Source organism: Podarcis melisellensis, assembly GCF_964234715.1.
Source record: "Podarcis melisellensis genome assembly, chromosome: 3".
Taxonomy (NCBI): Eukaryota; Metazoa; Chordata; class Lepidosauria; order Squamata; family Lacertidae; genus Podarcis; species Podarcis melisellensis.
Genome location: NC_138530.1, coordinates 979,263 through 1,000,278, shown reverse-complemented (window position 1 = coordinate 1,000,278; position 21,016 = coordinate 979,263). Strand labels below are relative to the sequence as shown.

The following is a 21,016-nucleotide window of genomic DNA, read 5'->3' as shown; positions in this document are numbered from 1 at the left end:
TTCCATTCTCCACTCAAGCACTGCTGTCTTAGGTTGGCTTGCTTTAAACCTTTTAAGATTCACGGTTAATTCCCTTCTGCCACTCCTCCAGGAGTACTTGACAGAGTGCAGCAAAGGATTAAGAATGCAAGTCCCTTTTTAAAAAGAAGTTTAGAAATCTTGCTAAAGGTGTTATCCCCTCCTCCAAGAAGAAATTGGCCCGTCATGTTTAGAGGGAAATTCTCTGTGCACAGAAGACAAAAAGTCACTTGTTTTTTTTTTTTTGGGGGGGGGTGATAAAAAGGCATAGACGAAGAACATAAGAAGAGTTTGCTGGATCAGACCAATGGCCCCTCTAGTCCAGCAGGGCCAGCCAGATTCCTGTGGAAAACCCACAAGCAAGACCTGAACACAAGAGCACTTTCCCCTCTATGGTTTGCATGCCTCTCTCTGGCTGTTCATGACCAAGAGTCATTGACAGCCTCTTTAAAGTTGTGTGGTGCATACATTGCCCCCCACCCCGGAAATAATTTAAAAGTAGATGTAATTGTTGTGTCCTTTCCACAAGGGCAGCGTTTACAGTTAATCCGAATTTGATTTGCGGTTTTTTAGATATCTTCTCTCAGATGTCGGATTCCAACGGCCTGATGATATTTTCCAAGTTTGACCAGTTTCTGAGAGAGGTTCTCAAACTTCCCACAGCTGTGTTTGAAGGGCCTTCCTTTGGGTACACGGAAAACTCTGTGCGGACGTGTTTCTCCCAGCAGGTAAAGTATTTGAAAGGGGAAGGTTTAGAGGAGATCCTGTGCTAAAGGCTTTCTGTGCTGCTGTTGCTTCTTCCAAAGGAGCCGCCAAGCTGGAGTCCAGTAGAAGAGGAAATACAGCTGCAGTTCCCCTGGGAACTCCGCCTGGTTCTGGGATCTGGCTCAGTTTAAGTTACCTGATTAAATCAACATGGAGCATGAAGTACCGTATTTTTCACTCTATAGAACACTTTTTCCCCTACAAAAATTAAAGGGAAATGTGTGTGCTTCCTATAGAGCGAATGCAGGCTGCGCGGCTAAGCCCAAAGCCAGAACAGGGAGATGGAGCGCTGCACAGCACTCCGTCTTGCTGTTCTGGCTTGGGAATGGCTGCGCAAAGCCTCCACAGGGCAGTGGGGTACCTTCACCTCGCTGCCCTGCGGAGGCTACAAAGGCTGTCCCCGAAGCCTCAAGCCTTTGGAGCTCAGTGGGACCTCGCGCTGTGTTTTCCGAAGGCTTCAGGGATCCTTGAGGCTGGCGGTGGGGGAAAGCAGTGCTTCCCCCCACTGCCAGCCCCACAAGCTCGGGGGGCAGCAGCAAGGCTGCACGCAGCCTTTGCGCTGCTCCCCGACCTGGTCTTTGAGGCTGGCGGTGGGGGAAAGTAGCGCTTCCCCCCGCCAGCCCCAAACAGCAGGTCAAAAGGAACCTGAAGCCTCCGGAGCCCAGCGGGAACTCCCTCCACGCTCCGGAGCTTCGGGTTGCCTTCACTGAAGCCTGGAGAGCGAGAGAGGTCAGTGCGCACCAACCCCTCTCGCTCTCCAGACTTCCAAGGTAGCCGCCTGAAGCCTCCAGAGCGCAGCGGTAACTCCTGCTGCGCTCCGGAGGCTTTGGGTGAACGCACCTTGTTTTAGAGGGGGAGAACAAGAAAAAAAAAATTCCCTGTTCTCCTCCTATGGTCCAGTACAAATAGAATGGTATAAATAGGAGGATTTATTTGTTTATAGATACATTATGGGCAAATATGGAAAATGAATAGCAATATGCAAAATGGATGAAAATAATGCGATAAAATTATATGTGATATAAAAAACCAGAAGAAGGAAGGAGGGAAGTCAGCGCTTAGGAGCAAGTATAAACGTAAAATGCAACACATTATGTGTATGTGGAGTATGTAACCGGAAACCTAATGAGGATTATTTGGGGGGGGGGGGGGAAAGGAAAAGAATGTGAAGGGGGCTCTCCCTCCGGAGGAGGGGGCGGGTGGTGTGGTGCAAATGAATCACAGGCCGTTTCCTTCCTTCCCGGGGGGCACGTCCAAGGTGTGAGGAGGAGGTTGCCACAAACTGCATCGCCTGTTCCTTCCGACTGATCCTCGTGGGAATGGGTGACGCAGCCTGGAAAAGCCTCATATGGATCCCTGTGAGGCTGCAGAGAGGAAAGTGTCCAGTTGAAGACCAAGGGGTGTCCTCTGGGTTCTGCTGAAGTTAGTTGCATTTCAGCCCCAGTGAAATAAATGGGGCAGAAGCCTTGACAGGCTAAGGCTGCTAGTCTAACCATGCCTACTTAGAAGATCTATCCATCTATCAATTGATCTAATATCCCACACCTCCTCCAATGGAGCCCAGAGCGGCCCAAGTTTACTGATGGTTTAAGTGGTCAGGGTTGAAGCCTCTGTTACAGCCCTGAGTTACTTCTGTTCCTGCTGCTACACCCGACTGTGGTTCTTCTGCTAAAGTCTCGTGGACCTTGAAGACCAAAAGATGCACCGTAGTCTTTCGGATACCACAGGACATTTTCCTGTCATTCTGCAGCGGAATAACGCAGCCACCACTCTGGAAATGGTTTTGTGAGAATCTTCCGTAGAGAGTCTGGGGTCTGTAAAGTCAGGAGATAAACATTCTAAATAAAATGCTAAATAGTGAGAGTGATTTCAGCATGTGCTTAACTGCACAGTTGAAATCAGCTTTTAAGACAGCCTTAATTCTGGGAGTGCTGTGTGTTTGGCACAAACACTCTCTTTGTGGAGGATGAAACTTCACTGTTCTTTTCTGAAACAGACCGCAGTTGGCTTTTCTCTCACTTTGACCTCTCTCCACAGAAAAAGGTCATGCTAAACATGTTTTTAGACACGTTAATGGCTGACCCGCCGCCCCAGTGCCTTGTGTGGCTACCTCTCCTGCACAGACTTGCCCACGTTGAAAATGGTAAGTGGATCACTGCTTGCAGGACTTTCCTTCTGCTGAGGAGCACTGCAGCCTGGGGGCTCACTATGGCAAGGGTGGGGTGCGGGGACCTGTGTCTTCTGTGCCGGAGAGCTCAATTTCTCGAGGCTCCCCTAATATAGGTCATCAGGTGCCCCTCCACATCAGAACCTAAGAGGAACTCTGCAGGGCCAGACCCAAGGCATCTCTGGTCCACAACCCGGGTCTCCCAGGTCCTAGTCCAACACTAACCACTATACCACACTTCCTCTCAGTGTGCCTCAGGCTTCCCCTAGGCATCTGGTTGGCCACAGAGAGAACTGGATCCTGGACTAGATAGGACTGGCAGGGCCGGATTTAGGTTTGATGAGGCCCTAAGCTTCTGAAGGTAATGGGGCCCTTTCTCTGTCCAGCTGTCCTTTGTCAGCAACATATAGTCACTGTTTTTTGTGTTGAATATATGCTATATGGTAATTTATGGACCTAATAGGTATCTAAATGGGATGCAGGTGGCACTGTGGGTTAAACCCCAGAGCCTAGGACTGGCCGATCAGAAGGTCGGTGGCTCGAATCCCCGCAATGGCGGGGTGAGCTCCTGTTGCTTGGTCCCTGCTCCTGCCAACCTAGCAGTTCGAAAGCACGTCAAAGTGCAAGTAGGTAAATAGGTACCACTTCGGCGGGAAGGTAAACGGTGTTTCCGTGCGCTGCTCTGGTTCGCCAGAAGCAGCTTAGTCCTGCTGGCCACATAACCCGGAAGCTGTATGCCGGCTCCCTCGGCCAATAAAGCGAGATGAGCTCTGCAACCCCAGAATTGGCCACGACTGGACCTAATGGTCAGGGGTCCCTTTACCTTTACATAGGTATCTAAAGCCATTTGCACCTAACAAAATAGGAGCCCACACAACACAAAACCCTGTTGCTGTATGTAGGTTTTATTTTATTTGTTTTTTATCTTATATTTTGGAAGTGTACATCCAGGTTTTTTCCTTTAATTTGTTTGGGGGCCCAAGAGAGTGGGGCCCTAAGCTAGAGCTTGTTTAGCTTATACGTAAATCCGGCACTGGACACTGGCTTGATCCAGCAGGCTCTTCATACCTGCCACACATCCACACAAATTGCTGCCTGTTCCAACTGTCTTCCAAGTTACAGCCTGTTTACAGTGGTACCTCAGGTTACATACGCTTCAGGTTACATATGCTTCAGGTTACAGACTCCGCTAACCCAGAAATAGTACCTCAGGTTAAGAACTTTGCTTCAGGATGAGAACAGAAATCACACAGTGGTGGCAGTGGGAGGCCCCATTAGCTAAAGTGGTGCTTCAGGTTAAGAACAGTTTCAGGTTAAGAACAGACCTCCAGAACGAATTAAGTACTTAACCCAAGGTACCACTGTATAGCTTTGCCATCTCTGCTCGGCCCCAGGCCAACATCTGTTTCTTGGTGCAACGGAGTGTCAGGAGGGGATTTTAGATGGCAAATCAGGAACTATCTAGAGAAGTCCTGGAGGAAAGATCTAGGCACTGCTGCTGCTGCATTTCTTACCCAGACTTCACCCAAAGGTCCCACCGTGTTGTAAAATTACAATTAAAAAAATAGCTTAAAAAACCATTTAAAATGGGAAGAATAGGGTGGGTCCAGAAGTGCCAAGCTGCCCCCAAGATTAAGGGGCCCAGTGCAAAGCGTGTCTCCATGATGGAGAAGGCTGAGCACTCTGGAGTAGCCGGACACTGGACCTACATCACAGTATGCATGGCACATGCAGGGCTGCCTCAACATAGAGTGGCGCTGAGCCCCTTAAACCCAATACTGAGGGGGCCGAGGTGCCTTCAGCCCCCTAGTGTCGGCGTGCCTGGGCGGATCCTAATATTTTCTTCCGTTTCTGAGACGAGGGTAAGGATGCCAGTGCCTGTTTACCAGGCTGGCAGGCAGCCATGCGCCCCAATTAGCACACGCCTGTTTGACGTGTGGGGAATTCTAGGAGTTTGTCCTTTTTCAGAGGGGCGTGTGGGGTGTGCCTCGTTCAGGACGAAGCCTCCTGCTGCTCCGGAGGCGCTTCTGACTCCTCTTCCTCCCCTTTCCCCTCCCAGTCTTCCATCCTGTGGAGTGTTCTTACTGCCGCTGTGAGAGCATGATGGGCTTCCGCTACCGATGCCAGCAGTGCCACAACTACCAGCTCTGTCAAAACTGCTTTTGGCGCGGCCACGCAAGCGGCCCTCACAGCAACCAGCATCAGATGAAGGAGCACTCCTCTTGGGTAAGCCTCTTGGTCTCCTGCGGCTCAGGCGCATTGCTTTTCTGCCGTGGGTGTGTTTGGGGCTGCGGGTTCTCTATTGCGCAGCCCCAGAGGTCTGTCCATCTTGGGAAGGCCAGTAGCCTGTCGGTTCTGCAGGGGCCAGTGTGGAATGGCCACAGGTCCTCTTCTAAGGACACCTGCGTGGTGTGTTTTTTACTCCACTGATCCTGCCTGCGTCTCTGAAGATCGATCTGTTGTCATCAAAGCTCGCCTTTATTTGTCAGGATAACCTGGGAGCCCAGCAGTGAACACCCATGTTCTCTATATCAGCACAAAACCTGTTAGGCACTCAGAGGCCTCTTGCAGGAGCCCAGCAAGTCATGCAGTTTCTCCTGGGTCGGGGAGGGTAAACTCTTGAATCCCAGAGAGAGATCGGAGGGGGAGGCATCTTGAGAATAGGATTGTTTGGAAGAAACAGTAAAAGTAGGAAATGCAGCAGGCAGGGTTGGCGAAAGAACGTGCCTGAACGGTCTTTGGTGCAAAACCACTTCTGGTGCTCCGTAACAGAGACCTTGGGCTGCACTGCTGCTGCCAGGGTTGTATTTGCTTGCTATACAGACGGAAGCTCTGTTTCTGAAACTTGATGTCTTTTAAAACAGAGAATAAATGTTTTGGGCTAGGAATTCTTTCCTAATCTCAAGGCGTCTATTCTGGATTCATAGCCATTGACAGGCATCTCTCTCTCTCCCTCCCTCCCTCCCTCCCTCTCTCTATCTCTCTAAATCTTTAATGGATATAGGAAAGTGTTAGAATAAGGTGCTTTTTTATGGGAATTAAAAATGATGTCTGCTGATTTAGGAGAGAGGCTACTATTTCTCAGAGAAGACAATTCTCCACTTGAGCAAGGACTTCGGGGTGGTGCTGTGGTCTAAACCACTGAGCCTCTTGGGCTTGCCGATTGGAAGGTCGGTGGTTTGAATCCTCATGACAAGTGAGCTCCCATTGCTCTGTCCCAGCTCTTGCCAACCTAGCAGTTCGAAAGCACACCAGCACAAGTAGAGAAATAGATACCGCTGCGGCAGGAAGGTAAATAGTGTTTCTGTGTGCTCTGGTTTCCGTCACGGTGTCCTGTTGCACCAGAAGTGATTTAGTCCTGCTGGCCGCATGACCCAGAAAGCTGTCTGTGGACAAACGCCAGACCCCTCAGCCTGAAAGCGAGATGAGCGCCACAACCCCATAGTCGCCTTTTGATTGGACTTAACTGTCCAGGGGTCCTTTACCTTTACCTCTGGGTTTTGTTAGCAACCTGACCATTTTCTGACTTTTGTGTATCAGTAGAAGTCATCTGACTCTCTGTGAAGTCCTCCACTCTTGCTCACTTCCTGGGTATTGGAAGGACAGGGGGCTGCAGCTGAACCTTAAAAACTTGACATGACTGTCTATTAAGTGGAACCTGCTTTGTGAGATGCATGAGACGGGCTGGAAATGAAATGGGTATTTATTGTATTTGTATGTGAGCATTCACAGAGTGTGGTGGAGAGAAAAGACCTAATGTGAGATTTAACAGATAATATAACTCCAAGAATGCACCCTCGGAAGAAAAATACAGTACACAGCCAGCACTTCCTGGAGCATCAAAGCATGAATAGGGGAAGTGTTGTATTTTAAAAGCTAAGTGTTAAATCCTGGTGTGTTGGAGAGAGAGAGCCCCTTTGCAGCATGTGGCTCTATCATTTGTTACTGTATGAAATTTGAACATTACAACTCTCCAGTCAAGCGAAATACTAAATTCTAAAATGCTAAATACTAAAACGAGAAAGAAAACAAACAGATCCCTCTGTTTTGCATCAAGTCAGCGGATTGCACCTGACGCAGCAATCGGGAGAGGCTGGATGTGTGCGCATGCTCACACATGCACACTCGGGATGCTGCAGTGAGGTCAAGAGATCAGGGAATTCCCCTTGATGAGTGTCTTTCCACTGGCACAACTCTGCATGCAAACCAGTTACGGTTAGCTGAGCATAAAATGGGTTTAATGCGCAGTACCTGGATTGAGACTCTCCATCATGCACGGCCCAAAGGAAGATGCCATCATAATTTCTGTGGGTGTGATGGGAATCCACAATATCTCGCTCCTCGATTCACCTAAGACAGCACCTGAAGAAGACATGCCCAGTTTTGTGGCACCATACTTCACAACAGATGTTGACAGTTTTGAGTTCAGCTTTCTAAAGAGAGAAGTGCAGCTGAAAAAGGGGTATATTTGGAAAATGTTCAACAGTTGAGGAAACAAAAGTTAAAGGACCCCTGACAGTTAAGTCCAGTCGCAAATGACTCAGGGGTTGCGGCGCTTATCTCGCTTTACTGGTCGAGGGAGCCGGCGTTCGTCCGCAGACAGTTTTCCGGAGTCATGTGTCCAGCATCACTAAGCTGCTTCTGGTGAACCAGAGCAGCGCACGGAAATGCCGTTTACTTTCCCGCCGGAGTGGTACCTATTTATCTACTTGCACTTTGACGTGCTTTCGAAATGCTAGGTGGGCAGGAGCAGGGACCGAGCAACAGGAGCTCACCCCGTCGTGGGGATTCGAACTGCCTTCCAATCGGCAAGGGTGTGAGAATGAAATATTGAACAGGCACCAAGCAGGTTTCTCTTAGGGCAGAAGTTGCAGCCTTAAGGTGCAGCCACAGAGATGCACCCCACTCTGGTGTGAGCATTAAACGCCCATTTGCAAATAGTAAACTCAGTCCTTTACAGCAGAATGCATCAATTAAGTAATTAAAAGCATCCTGCAACATTATGCTATGCGAGAATGAGACATTACAGTACTGACATCTGGTAGCGCCTGCAGAAAAGGGTCTCTTGGAAATGGTGTTCCTAAATTTTTTAGGATGATGTGAAGCTTCTCCAGCAGAGGGCAGGGTCTGCTCATGTTCTCGTGCCAGAAATCCTGGTCTTCACCTTGGGGTGGAATTTTTCACTTGTTAAGGCAGAAAGCAAAGCAGCCAGGATGTGTTTAGTGACCTCCTCCATTCTCTCACCAGCTTCTCTGCACAGATTATTTTTTAACCTTGGCTACAGCCTTTTTCTTTGACAGAGCAGAGCAAGGGGCTCTCAGCGCAAATGCATGCATAGAGGACAAGCGAGCAAAAGCACTTTTCATGGGTCACAGGCCTCTCCTTTATTTATTTCACCAGAGTTTATTATATGAGCTTTAGAATATAGCGTACAACTGCCCCCCCCAAATAATATATGCTCTAGGCTCATAAAGTGACTTAGTTGAATTCAACCCTATCATTATCATCTGCCTCTAAATAATCTATTGCTAACCATATTATTTTCTATTCAGTTTATATCCTGCCCTTCTTCCCTAAGGGAGCCCAGGGCAGCAAACACACAAATGGTAAAACATCTTAAAACAATTGCAGTGCAGATACAGACTGGGATAAAGATCTTCATTTTTAAAGTATTTCTTTACATGCATGACATTACATATATTTATATCTTGCTTTCCCTCCATTTTACCTATGTAACAGCTCTGTGAAGTGGGCTAAGCTAAGCTAATATATGAATAGTACACCCATATACACTTAAGCAGCAGTTCTTGTTAGGATATAGTTCCTAAAAGGGTACAGGCATGACTGTTGGGTGTCACATGCCTGTTTACTTCCAGCACTTGCTGGGAACTTCCGTTTGTATAGAGCTTTTGGTTTGCTGCTGTTTTGCTGGAGACGAAGGGAAGCAGACATGTTTTTTCTTTGTTCCTGCTGCTGAAGAAAATGCTGTAATATCCTGCTTACACATTTTTCTGTCCACCTCTTCTGCTGTGAGAAGATTTACACACTCAGCTGATAGAGCGTGCATGGGTCTCTAAACATATCTGAGGCTCGTGTCGCCGATTGTTGCTGTTCCAAGGGAGACCGGCTATCATCCGGCTGCCGGCCGGTGGCTGGAGCCAGCTGGGGCCTGCCTGATGCCCCCGTCTCCCTGGCAGTATCCCAACAGTTCTTGCCAATAGACTGGGTGGTGGGAAAGAGCCCCCCCAACCCACATGCTGCATGCCGGGGCTCCCTGCCTGTTGTTTCAGAGAGAGAGAGAGAGCTGCCTAGAGAACAAGCAAGCAGCTGGCCAGTGCCCCCCGAACCCCCCACCTGCAGGGCCTCTGTTTTCTTAGGTGCAAGTTGTTTAGTATCCCTTCTCTATTCTGCAGTGAAACATGCAGTGTTCTCAGCCTCTCCTGACTAATGTTGTGGAGAAAGAGAGCCGGTTATGATCAGAGCATGGGTGACATTTGCCCCCAAACTCCTGTTCGCTGCCTCTTGACAGCAGTCTTGGTAAAGATGCAGCCTGGGAAGTATCCCGGCTCAAAAGGCTTGTTGGGAGAGGAAGAGCTTCAGGAGGACAGATGAGGCAGCAGGCGGCGTCTGCCCAGCATTCAAGGGAGAAGGAATTCCAGAGGGCAGGAGCCACAACACTAAAAGCCCATAATGTATTTTTAATCTTTTGTTGGAAGCCGCCCAGTGTGGCTGGGGAAACGCAGCCAAATGGGCAGGGAATTAATAATAATAATAATAATAATAATAATAATAATAATAATAATAATAATAATAATAATATCACACACAACAATACCTTGTAAGAAAAACAGCTCCTTCCTCCACCATCAGCTCTGCCCTTCTAAAGTGTGGTGAACTGCTTTTGAAACTAGATTCCTGCACTGCAGAGGGTTGGACTAGATGACTCTGGGGGTCCCTTCCAACTTCTACGATTCTATATCCATATGTGCTAGAAGAAAAGCCCGTCTTTGTTCGCCAGCTGAAAGTATGTATTGGCAGTTCCCTGTGGTCTTTTAAGACTATAATTTAGAAGATATTAGGTAATGTAAAACTGAGAGAATCTAAATAAGATTTGCAACATTTTGGACACCATGCCATTATTTATTTTTAAAAAACAAAAAGTAGACATACGCTGGGAAGTGCAGTTTTGGCATAATGGTTAGCACTGAAGCTTTCAGTAGTTCTTTGCTCCTGAACATGAAATGACACACTTTAGCCTGCTAATAGTGTGCAGAATCGTAAGAGCGTGAGCATATAATAATAAAACAAAGAATAACAAAGTCTTAAAACCGAAGACAAACACAACATTTAAATTACTGAGCATCAAAGAAAGGAAAAGAAGAAATGAAACGGTCCCGTTAGCTGACTTCAACTTGCTCTGCTCCAGAAACCTCCTAGCTGAACAAGCAGCAAGAACACCCGGCACGCATAGCTAGTAAGATTATCCTCTCAAAACCTTGCTTTTTGAAAAAATCAAAACTGCTTTTGCTGGCAGAAGCACAGAATAGCGCCAGCCGTGCAGGTTAGCATGTTACTGGAGCCCTCAAGAAGTGTTGCTTTGTCCCAGATCCTCGGCACGTGCTGTGCTGCCATCATCTCCAAAGAGCTTTTTCTAGCGAGGTCAGTGGCACCTAGGAAATCCATGTGGGAAAAGGAACGCTTGACTTTCGCCTTTGGAAAGAGAAATCAGTACGTCAAAATAACATATGTGTATTTTCTTGACCAGGTTCTCTGGGTATAGAAGCTTGAGCTGTTGGTTACCCAGATGTCCTTCTGGTTGGTCCCAGTGACTGGGAGAGGGGTGGGTGAGTGAGTGCCTGTGCTTTTTTGGCGCCTGCATTCCTGGTTCCTTGTTGGTTCCCCCACTTCCATCTGCCGCTCTCCCTTTCTCTTAAGTCAGTACATGGTTCTTACCTTCCTCCTGCCTTGAAAGACTTAGAGGTACCATGTCTCCTGAAGGAGGGCAAACCACCAGAGGGACTTCTTGTGAATGGCTTTGCTCTGCCCTGGCCACTTTCCCACCGAGCATTTGCCACCCTACATTTTAGAACATTTTTGTGTGTTCACTCTGCCCATGCCCACCATAGCAGGCAAAGATTCTTCAACATCAACTTCATTGGACTGGTCATGTTGCTCGGATGCCTGATGGTCATCTTCCAAAGCAACTACTCTATTCCCAACTTAAGAATGGAAAGCGAAATAACCGGTGGACAACAAAAGATGTTTACAGATGCTCTCAAAACCACTCTTTTAAAAAATGTAGTATAAGCACTGATAACTGGGAAACACCGGCCTGCGAGTGCTCCAGTTGGAGAACAGCCTTTACCAAAGATGTCACAGACTTTGAAGACGCTAGAACTCAAGACACAAGGGAGAAACGAGCTAAGAGGAAGGCACGTTTGGCAAACCCTCACCGTGATCAACTCCTGCCTGGAAACCAATGGCCCCACTGTGAAAGGATGTGTGGATCCAGAATTGGCCTCCACAGTCACTTATGGACTCACTGTTAAGACCGTGTTCATGGAATACAATCTTCCTCAGCTACGAGGAATCGCCAAAGAATATGACCATAGCAGGCAAACAAGTCTCCCTGCCTGAGCTGGAGGCCTGGTGTTGAGGGATCCCTGGGGTGATGGTTGAGGTTGGATCTCAGCTTCTGCACCGAGGTCACCCAGTCCAGGGACTTCATGGCTGCCATGATCACCACAAGTCTGTCCCAGTGTGTGTATGCATGTGAGCAGAACATGCTCTTGACTTTGTCTTGTTGAATCACCAGGAAGATGGTGAATATGAAAGGGGTAGAATTAACATGAACGTGAAGCTGAGGCTCCAAGACTTTGGCCACCTCATGAGAAGAGAAGACTCCCTGGAAAAGACCCTGATCTTGGGAAAGATGGAGGGCACAAGGAGAAGGGGACAAGAGAGGACGAGATGGTGGGACAGTGTCATAGAAGCTACCAGCATGAGTTTGACCAAACTGCAGGAGGCAGTGGAAGACAGGAGGGCCTGACGTGCTCTGGTCCAAGGGGTCACAAAGAGGTGGACACGACTAAACGACTAAACAACAACAACAACAACAAGAAGAAGAATTAACATCTATCCCATTGTCACGGTCAGATCATTTCCTGTTGAGGTCAAGACCTTCAGCAGCCATTTCCCTCTGCAGGAGTGCCGGAGGGGGGACCTGTTATTAAACAGTCCCCTCCTGGAGGCGGACGGATTCCGGAAAGCTCTGGGGAATTTTCCTCCTGGTGTGGCTGATGCTTCTGTTGAAGCCATACTCACTCTGTGGAATGTGGAGATGACCTGGGCAGTTGACAGCAGTCGTGATGCCCTGATGCCCAGTTCAGCTCCCTGGTGGGCACCTCTGTGGAGGGCAGTGAAGCCAAAGAGGTGGCAGCTGGAACAGAAGGTGGAAGAAGACCCTCGCGGAGTCCCACCAACTCCCACATTTCTTTGGCAGTTTTCTTATTCTTTCTATATACTACTACTTGCTGATCGCAGACAGCCAAATTAATTATTGCCCTGGCTTTCATATCTCCTTTCGACCAAGCATTAGTCACAGGGTCAGGAGGGTCATCAGTCACATAGATCCACACTTCTTGAGAGGTCAAAAGCACCTCCACCTGAAGCAACCATAAACTACAGTTCTCATCTGTCAGCTGTGGGAACGTCAGAGCTTTCTCGGCTTCTGGAACTCGGTCGACCATTCTGGAACTCTTCCAGACCCACAGAACCACACCAATAGGAGAAGGAGTTTTCAAACCTTTCTCAAAGTCCAAAAATGTGCAGTCATCTACTCAGCAGCTGGGCCCATAACCAAAGATGTTGGCTATTTGCAGATTAGTTGCGCTGCAGAAGGCGTGCTGGGGAGACCACACATTCAAGAAACGCAAAAGTAACTTTTGCTTGGTTTAATAACAAATAGCAAAAACAAAAACTCCTTTTACACTAAATGACATTATATCAATAAGTGTGACCCATCCACCAGGGCACTGAGAGAGCTACATGCTGCTCTTTATATACCATACCCAACAGCTTAATTAACATAACTTAACAGCACCTGCTATACTGCTTCACAGCTGTAAAACTAAGTCATGTTATTTGCTCTGGCCCTTAAAGACAAACACATCTTGTGAAACAATAATGAAACCGAAAATTTAAAGAAACCATTCAACAGGAATGCCTGTGGGGGCCTCTTCTGTGGTGGCAAAGAGGGAGCTCTTTTCTGGGATTGAGGCCTCCTGGCGTTACAGACAAGGTGTTTGGCCCAGCCCAGCCCACCACCGATCCGATGGACCTTCGCCTCTCTAGCCTCATTGCCTCTAATAAAGAGAAGGTTCCTGGCTGGGTCCAGGAGTCTGCAAATTCCTCCTTGTTAGAGGGCCTGATGCCAAGAGCCTCAGAGTGTGAACCAGTTTATATTAGAAAGCTCTAACCCAAGAGGTCTCTCCAGATGTTTCCATGGGTCTGGGGAGGTTGTCTCAATTGATTGTTGCTTCTCACATGCGAAGGGATCTTTTTAGCGCTTTCAGGGCTTCTGCCTCTCCTCAGACCTTGGCTCCAGCTCCCTCCCTCCCTCCTTCCCTTCCATCCACCTAGTCCTTGTCAAGGACACATCCTCTTAAAACCTTTGAGTATGGCAACGGGAATGAGCACCTTGCGACAAGGTCGCACCTGCAGGCCCTGCTCATCTTTCCAACCACAAGGTTAGGGAAATCGCAGTAGAGATTGCGTAGGTGCCTCTCGTGCAGTGAGACCACAAGCTAGTGGCTGCAACCCATGCCAGGGAAGGGCTTGTGGACTTCTCTGACTGTGGTTAGAAAAACCAGTGATGAGAAGATGCTGGTTTCTCTGATAGGAAATTGAGACCCCCTCTTTTGATTCTGGCACACTCTGCTGAGCATTGCAGGGGTTAAGACTAGATGGCCCTTGGGTTCCCTTCCAACCCTACAGTTCCATGATCCTATGAGTGAAAAGCACGCTGTCATCTTGTCCCTACAAGGCCTTGATGCCCTGGAGACAAGGCAGCTGCAACAAGCCTATGGACTCTTGCACCATGCATAATATTAACCCAGCAGTGATGATTTATTAAATTTATATACCGCCCTTCATCCAAAGATTGCAGAGTTGTTTGTGGCATAAAAGCACAAAATGCATAGCATAATAACGAAACAAAAATACGGCAGCCCCCCGCAGCCAAAGGCCCGATTGAAGAGGAATGTTTTCACCTGGAGCCTAAAGACATATTATGATGACTCCAGAAGACCACAAAGAAGGGCCTCAGATGACCATCACAGGGTCCGGGTCAGTTCACATGGGAAGAGATGGTCCTTGAGGCATTTAAGGCTTTATAGGTCAAAACTGGCCCTTTGGGTTGGGCCCAGAAGCTATTTGGCAGCCAGTGCAATCAGGTTGGGGTGGTGGGCAGGGTGGGAGAGAGCCTGGCTCCAGGCCCCCTTTGGACACCAGGCATTGTTTGGCAGCTGCCTGGGGCTTGCGCCTGAAGAGCCCTGTGTCCTGGGAGGCTGGACCACAGCTCCTCTTCAGCTCTGCGCTGTGCTGCACTGATTGCTTTGCTGTGCTAATTCCCATTTCTGTGTTTAATTCTCTCTCTGAAAAAAAAAACAGAAATCGCCTGCCAAGAAGCTGAGCCATGCCATTAGCAAATCTCTTGGTTGTGTACCCAGTCGAGAGCCTCCTCACCCCGTGTACCCGGAGCAGCCAGAGAAGCCCCTTGACCTGGCCCACACAGGGTGAGTATCTCTTCCGTTCTGCACCAATGTCTCCTCTCGCTCTGCCTCCCTTTGTACGCCTGGCGCCTGGGTTCTGGAAGGGCGGCCAAGAGAGAAAGGGTCTCTGCCCGAAAAGGCTATCTGTACGAGGAGCCTTGAGAGTCATTTTGTTGATTCTCTTGGAACGGATTCTCGCTGTTTGGTCTTCGCTGTTGTGCTGTGGGTGGAAAGATGCTCAGCTCCTAGACTTCCTTCTGTAGCCTCACAAGCGCTTGCAGAAGATTGGCTGACTGCAGCCTTCCCTGGTGTGTTGCCCTCCGGAACAGCCGTAGGATGCCCAGGCTGATGGGAGTTGTGGTCCAGAGTGCCTGTAGGGGGGCAGTTTGGAGGAGGCTGTCCTGTCTCCAGAGGCAGAACTGCGGCAGGTGTGTGTCTATGTATGTCTGTGTCTGTGTGTCTGTGTTCCAAATGGCTGGTTCTGCATTTGGCCTTGCTGGCATCCTTGAAGCAGCATGTGGGGAGGTAACACCAGCGTCCAGTGAGTCACTTTTTTAGCAGTTACTGGGTGAGCAGAACCTGGCAGGAATCCTAGAATCAGAAGGGACCCCGAGGTTCATCTAGTCCAGCCCCTTGCAATGCAGGAATCTGTAATCCTGCTCTGGTCCGATTGCCCAGGACATTATGTCGTTGAATGTTATTGAACTTGTGTGCTCACCAGATTTAATCCAGAAAGTGGCATCACAGGTTTTAAATCGGAAAAGGTCTGCCAGGGCCTCTTGCTGCAGGGGAAGTGATGGTCTGGAAGAGAAGTCACAGGTGACCTTGGTTTTCTCAGGCTGGCAGTGGCGTAGCGTGGGTTGTCAGCACCTGGGGCAAGGCAAGTAATTTGCGCCCCCTAACCTGTGGATTTGCGCCACCTAACCCGTGGATTTGTGCCCCTTAACCCCCAGATGTTGCGCCTGGTGCGGCCGGCCCCCCCTGTACCCCCCACGCTACGCCACTGCAGGCTGGGCTTGGTTGAGGAGGCAGCTCTCTCACACTTGTGTGGTATGATGTTCTGCAAAGTTTCTGCAAACAGATCGGAATGGATGCTGAATAAGCAGCCAACATTGTATGACCTCCCTGCAAACATTCTGCAAAATTAATCAGGGTGAATGCTCAGGAAAGAGGTCGCAACCTCAATACCCAACCTCAATACCCAATAATTTCATCTCCAAATATTGGGGAGGGGCTGCTACTATCCCCTTCTTCTCCTAGTTTTTTCAAGGCACCTCCATCTTTCTTTCTCCCATTCCCCCACCGGGCCTCACCGCAGCTAGCAGAAGGCTGCGCCACCCTGGGCTGTGTTGGGAGGTGTGTGACATCGCATGACACGCGCATGATGTCTTGGGGGCAACCTGGCACCTGTGTGGACGGCAGCAGTCCCAGGGTGGAGAGTCGGAAGAGGCAGAATGTGTTTGTTGCATTTTACTGCACCTTGTTCTCTTCTGATGTTGGGCACAGTGTGCCATGGAAAGGTTGCGTACAGATAAGCTGGTGATGGCATCTTGCATTCGGTGTCTGTCTCTCCCGCCTCCCTGAGGCTCTCCTCACCCGCTTGCTGCTTGTCTTCAGAGTGGGAAGGAGTGCGGAAGAGGCAGCCTTTTGCCCAGGTCTCAGTGACTTCCTCTGAGCAGTTTTCCAGGAAGCCTGGAGCAGGCAGAGAGGGGGTTTGCATTGGGGGTTTGCATTGGATTGGAAGGGTGTTGGCGGGGGGGAGGTATAGTTCTTTGATTTAGGTAGCCCCCCAAAGATGTCTGCTTGTTGGAGCAGCCTTTTCTAAAATCCAGTTAAGCGCTCCGTGGTTTTCAGGGTGGGATCCTAAGAGACCAGGAGAAAGAGTGTTTCCTAGCTTGACACTTATTCCTGGGGGTGTCTTGGCATGCCTGTATCAAGAGCAACCTCCTTGGCTTCAGTTGTTTCCTAGGTCTGTTTTAAAGCACACGGCCAGAGTCCCTTTACCAGCCAGATGGGCGGGGTATAAATAAATTATTATTATTATTATTATTATTATTATTATTATTATTATTATTATTATACCACCTTCCCATATTGGCAGGGGCGGCAGATAGGTGGAGTTTCTGTAGCAAACATAAGCAATCTCTTGCTCCCTGGTGCCCGTCTGGTCCTTCCCCCCCACTGCCCCCCCGAATACATTTTGCCACTGCCCATGTGTCCCCGGCAACACAGAACTCCTACCAAAATCCTGCAAAAGCTCAGCCCTTGTATTTAAGCAACCTGCATGCTTTATAAATGAGCAGTTTTGCGTAAATCGAGCAAATAGAGCTGCAACCTTAACCTAAACGTTAGGCTGTAGAAGTTAGCAAATGAACAGAAATTAGATTTGGTCTTTCCTGGTAATTCTGATTTGCTAATGGAACAGATGAATCTGTGCCAGCGAGACCACGTGGCGGTGTTAATCGCTGCCTTTCCCCTAAGTCGTTTCACTTTTGAAAATTTGGAAGGGCGGATTTGGAACGATGGGGTTGCTGTTTGCTGCACCCCTACCTGTTGGGCAGTTTAGCTGGTTTGTTTATTTATCACCTTCCACACACGTCTCAATGTGCAAAATGCAATAAGGAAATAAAAACAGGAAACAAGAGCCGATGAATTTTGAAAGCAATGCAAAGCAGGCGCCCAGGGCAGAAACCTATTCCTCCAGCTGGGGAAGCTTGTGGGAATACAAATGCCTTCAACTGGTTTTTGAAAGTGAAGGCGGTGTGCGCTTGTCATATTTCAATAAAAATGCTGTTCCCCAGAACAGGGGCAGCCACACTAACAGCTCCGCTCCGAGTTACTGCAGAGCTGGCTTCTGATCTCCTTGGAAGTTGCAAGAGAAGCTCTCCTGCAGAACACAGCAACCTACTGGGTATCAACCAGTTTGAGGGTTCCTTTTCTTCTACAATTAAGCAGTATATACACTTTAGGAGAGGGACGCAGGTGGCGCTGTGGGTTAAACCACAGAGCCTAGGACTTGCCGATCAGAAGGTCGGCGGTTCAAATCCCCACGACGGGGAGAGCTCCCATTGCTCTTTCCCTGCTCCTGCCAACCTAGCAGTTCGAAAGCACACCAGTGCAAGTAGATAAATAGGTACCACTCTGGCGGGAAGGTAAACAGCATTTCCGTGCGCTGCTCTGGTTTGCCAGAAACGGCTTAGTCATGCTGGCCACATGACCCGGAAGCTGGACGCCGGCTCCCTCGGCCAATAAAGCGAGATGAGCGCCGCAACCCCAGAGTCAGCCACGACTGGACCTCACGGACAGGGGTCCCTTTACCTTTACTTACACTTTAGGAGATAATTATATAAGACAGTCTCTCACAGTCCTGCACTCTGTAGGGCCATATATAGTTCCAATACCAGCATCTTGAACTTAGCTCCATAGCAGAGTGGCACCTAGTGCAAATCCCGCAAAGCAAGGAGTGAGGTGCTGGGGGCATTTTGCCCCCCAAAGCAAGCATTTTGCCCCAGCTGCAGCTACAAGGGGAGCCCCACATAGAGCGCATTACAGTAATCCAACGCTGAGGTTACCGAGCTATCCTGGCCAGCTATTCATTTCTGCTTATTTGGTAGAACAGAGGCAATGCCTGTGTGTGTTTGCATGGAAGCAGATCTCGCTGAGTTTAATGGGCCTTGCTCCCAGGAAAGTCTGTAGAAATCTCTGCAGTCTCAGTGGGACCACAGGCCGTTTGGGGCTGGCCCCAGGTGAGAGAGGTGTTTCTGGTGGGTGGCCACGGATGCATTTCAGAAGAAGGAAAATTGTTTTGCAATTAGAATCGCTACTCAAATTGCACCATGTAATTTCTTCCCCTGGATTGCTATTTACCATAAAGCTTCAAGCGTTAATTCTGGGAGGAAAAGAAAATTAAAAGGAGCGGGCAATTTTGACATTAAAGCAACACTCCAAATTGCGAGGACTCCCGAGTACGGAGCGGTAATTTGGGAAAGCAATTAGCACACAAACGTTTTCCTTCTTGTTCTGCTTCTTGTTCTGGCTGATGCGTATTAGGCCCCGAATGGACTTGTGTAATGATCGCATGGCTGCAGGTAAGTTCTCCTCCTCTCTGCCTCGCCAGCCGGTTCCTGCCAGGAAGCAAAATGGCATCTTCTTCCACAGCACGGAGGGGAGGCAGGAAGTGGGCAAGAGAGAGAAGCCGGCAAGGAGGGCTGGTGGAGAATCAGACACGGGAGTCTGTAGAGCTGGTCCCTGCCTTGCCCGGCTCCACAGGCACACAGAGGGAACACACCGGTAGCCGAGGTGGCTGCAGAATTATTGATTCTTTCCACCCCACCTTTCTGTCCGTAAGGCACCAAAGGCAGCAGATGAGTTCCCTCCACCACACAGCCAGTGGAACATACCAGATGCAGGACATCTTGCAGGATAAAGCTAAAGAAAAATGCAAAGGTGCCTGGGATAGATTTGCTGGTTCTCAGTCCCCCTTGTTCAGCAGAGGGACTGCACTCCTGGTTTGGTCTTCCTTTCAGCTTCTCTGCAATCCTCGGAGATGGTTAGACCAGCTTCCTAGCTGGACGTGACTGTCCCATTTTTGACTGTCCTGTGTTGCAGCCACTGGCTCGCCGCTTTTTAAAAGCATTAATGCCAACGCTGACCTTTCCTTTCCCGTCCTCCTAAAAGAAAGCTCAGCATGAAGCTTCATGTTTCTTCTAGAGTTTGCATGCTTTAAAAAAAAAATCTCTAATGAGATCTCGTGTAGACTTTACAGTGTAATTGCAGAGCCTTACAGATTCTTGTTTAAATTAGTCGTGGGTTGTCTTTTACTCCATGTGACAGAGTGAGCATCAGAGATGTTTATCTTCTGGTACCCTTAAAAAAAAAAAGCAGGAGAAACCCTGAACTGCATTTGGGTCAGGAAAAACAGCTCACCCTTTTCGTTTTGTAAAAAATGAAAATTTGCCCTTATTCCCTTATGGGGGACACAAGAGCCCTCATAGAGTCCTTTGTAGGTTCTCCATCGGTTGGAGGAAAAAACAGAGGCCAAGAGAAGAAGATCCTGCTGGATCAGGCTGTGGACCCTCCAGTCCGGCATTCTGTTCTCACAATCGCCAACCAGATGCCCCCACAGGGAAACCCATAGGCAGGATCTGAGTGCAAGAGCCCTCTCCCCTCCTGGGTTTCCAGCAAGCAGGATTCAGAAGCCTGGCTGTCTCTGACTGTGGAGGCAGAGTGGAGCCATCACGGATCGTGTCCACCAGGAGCCTTATTCTCCTCCATGAATTTGTGTAATCCTTGTCTGAAGCTGTCTTGGTTGGTGCAGACCCATGCAGAGCCTGCCCTTCGTGAAATTGCCCCCTTCGTTTCAGAGTTACCCTGTAATGTAGCCCTGAAGGATGGCTCAGCCAGTAGAGCACGAGACTCTGAATCTTAGAGGCAGGGTTCGAGTCCCAGGCTGGGTGAAAGATCCCTGCATTGCAGCGGGTTGGACTAGATGGCCCCTGCGTGGCCCCTTCCAAGTCCCTGTCTGGCTGTGATACATTGAGCAGCCTTCCCCAACCTGCCGCCCTTCAACCTGCCCCAAACAGCTTGACTTTTGGGGAGGCTGTGGAATCAGCTGGCTTTTGTGCCTGCAAACAGGGGCCTCCTTAGCTCTGGTACCTGAGATTTGGGGGCCCATTTTTGTTCATCTATGGAGCTGGCAAGCCTGAAGCTGGGCTCTGCACCCAGGCAAGTCTAGGCTACCTTTCTGCCCTGCCCAGTGCAAATGTTGGCCCGTTCGAAGGCCCTGCCTTGCCTCGCTTCGGCCTCTCCATCCTAGCACCGCCCAGTCACAATTCCTGCAGGACCAGCTTGTGTTTTGAGTTTGCTTTTCAAAATTGGGGTGAGCGTGTCTCCCCAGGGGGTGCGTGTGACTGTCCTCCCTTCAATCTGCGCCTGCTGGCTCTCCTTGCTTCCTTCCCCTTCCTTCCTTCCTCCTCCTCCTCCTCCTCCTCCAGGCCCCAAGGATGTGTTTCTTTCGAGAAGCTTCTCTGCTGTCAAGGAAATCTGGCTTTTGAAAACGAAGCAGGTTTTTTTGCTGGCATTGCAGTTATCTGCTGTGCCCTTTTTCAGAAAGGGGAAACTCCTGTATTGCCTGGCGAAGATTCTGGTTGTGACGGGAATGGGGGAGTCAGCAAAATAAATAAATAAATAAAATAGGGCAACCCAGAACCCAGTGTCAGCTCAGAAGCAGCAGTCTAACTGTGTGCTTTATGAATTCTTCAAGAAGGAGCTGTCCAGGCTCTGAGATGCTTGAAAG

The 21,016-nt window shown here is 49.1% G+C and overlaps 1 protein-coding gene across 8 annotated transcripts in view; it reads left to right on the top strand.

Annotated features, from left to right (window-relative positions):
• Window positions 1–21,016, top strand: part of DTNB (dystrobrevin beta) — an 88,863-nt gene that overhangs the window by 22,449 nt on the left and 45,398 nt on the right. For all 8 annotated transcript variants that reach the window (XM_081904044.1, XM_081904050.1, XM_081904049.1 and 5 more), the window contains exons 6-9: window positions 592–746; window positions 2,821–2,926; window positions 5,010–5,176; window positions 14,621–14,745. In XM_081904044.1, the coding sequence (XP_081760170.1) occupies window positions 592–746; window positions 2,821–2,926; window positions 5,010–5,176; window positions 14,621–14,745 (553 nt within the window). The remainder of the gene's footprint in view (window positions 1–591; window positions 747–2,820; window positions 2,927–5,009; window positions 5,177–14,620; window positions 14,746–21,016) is intronic.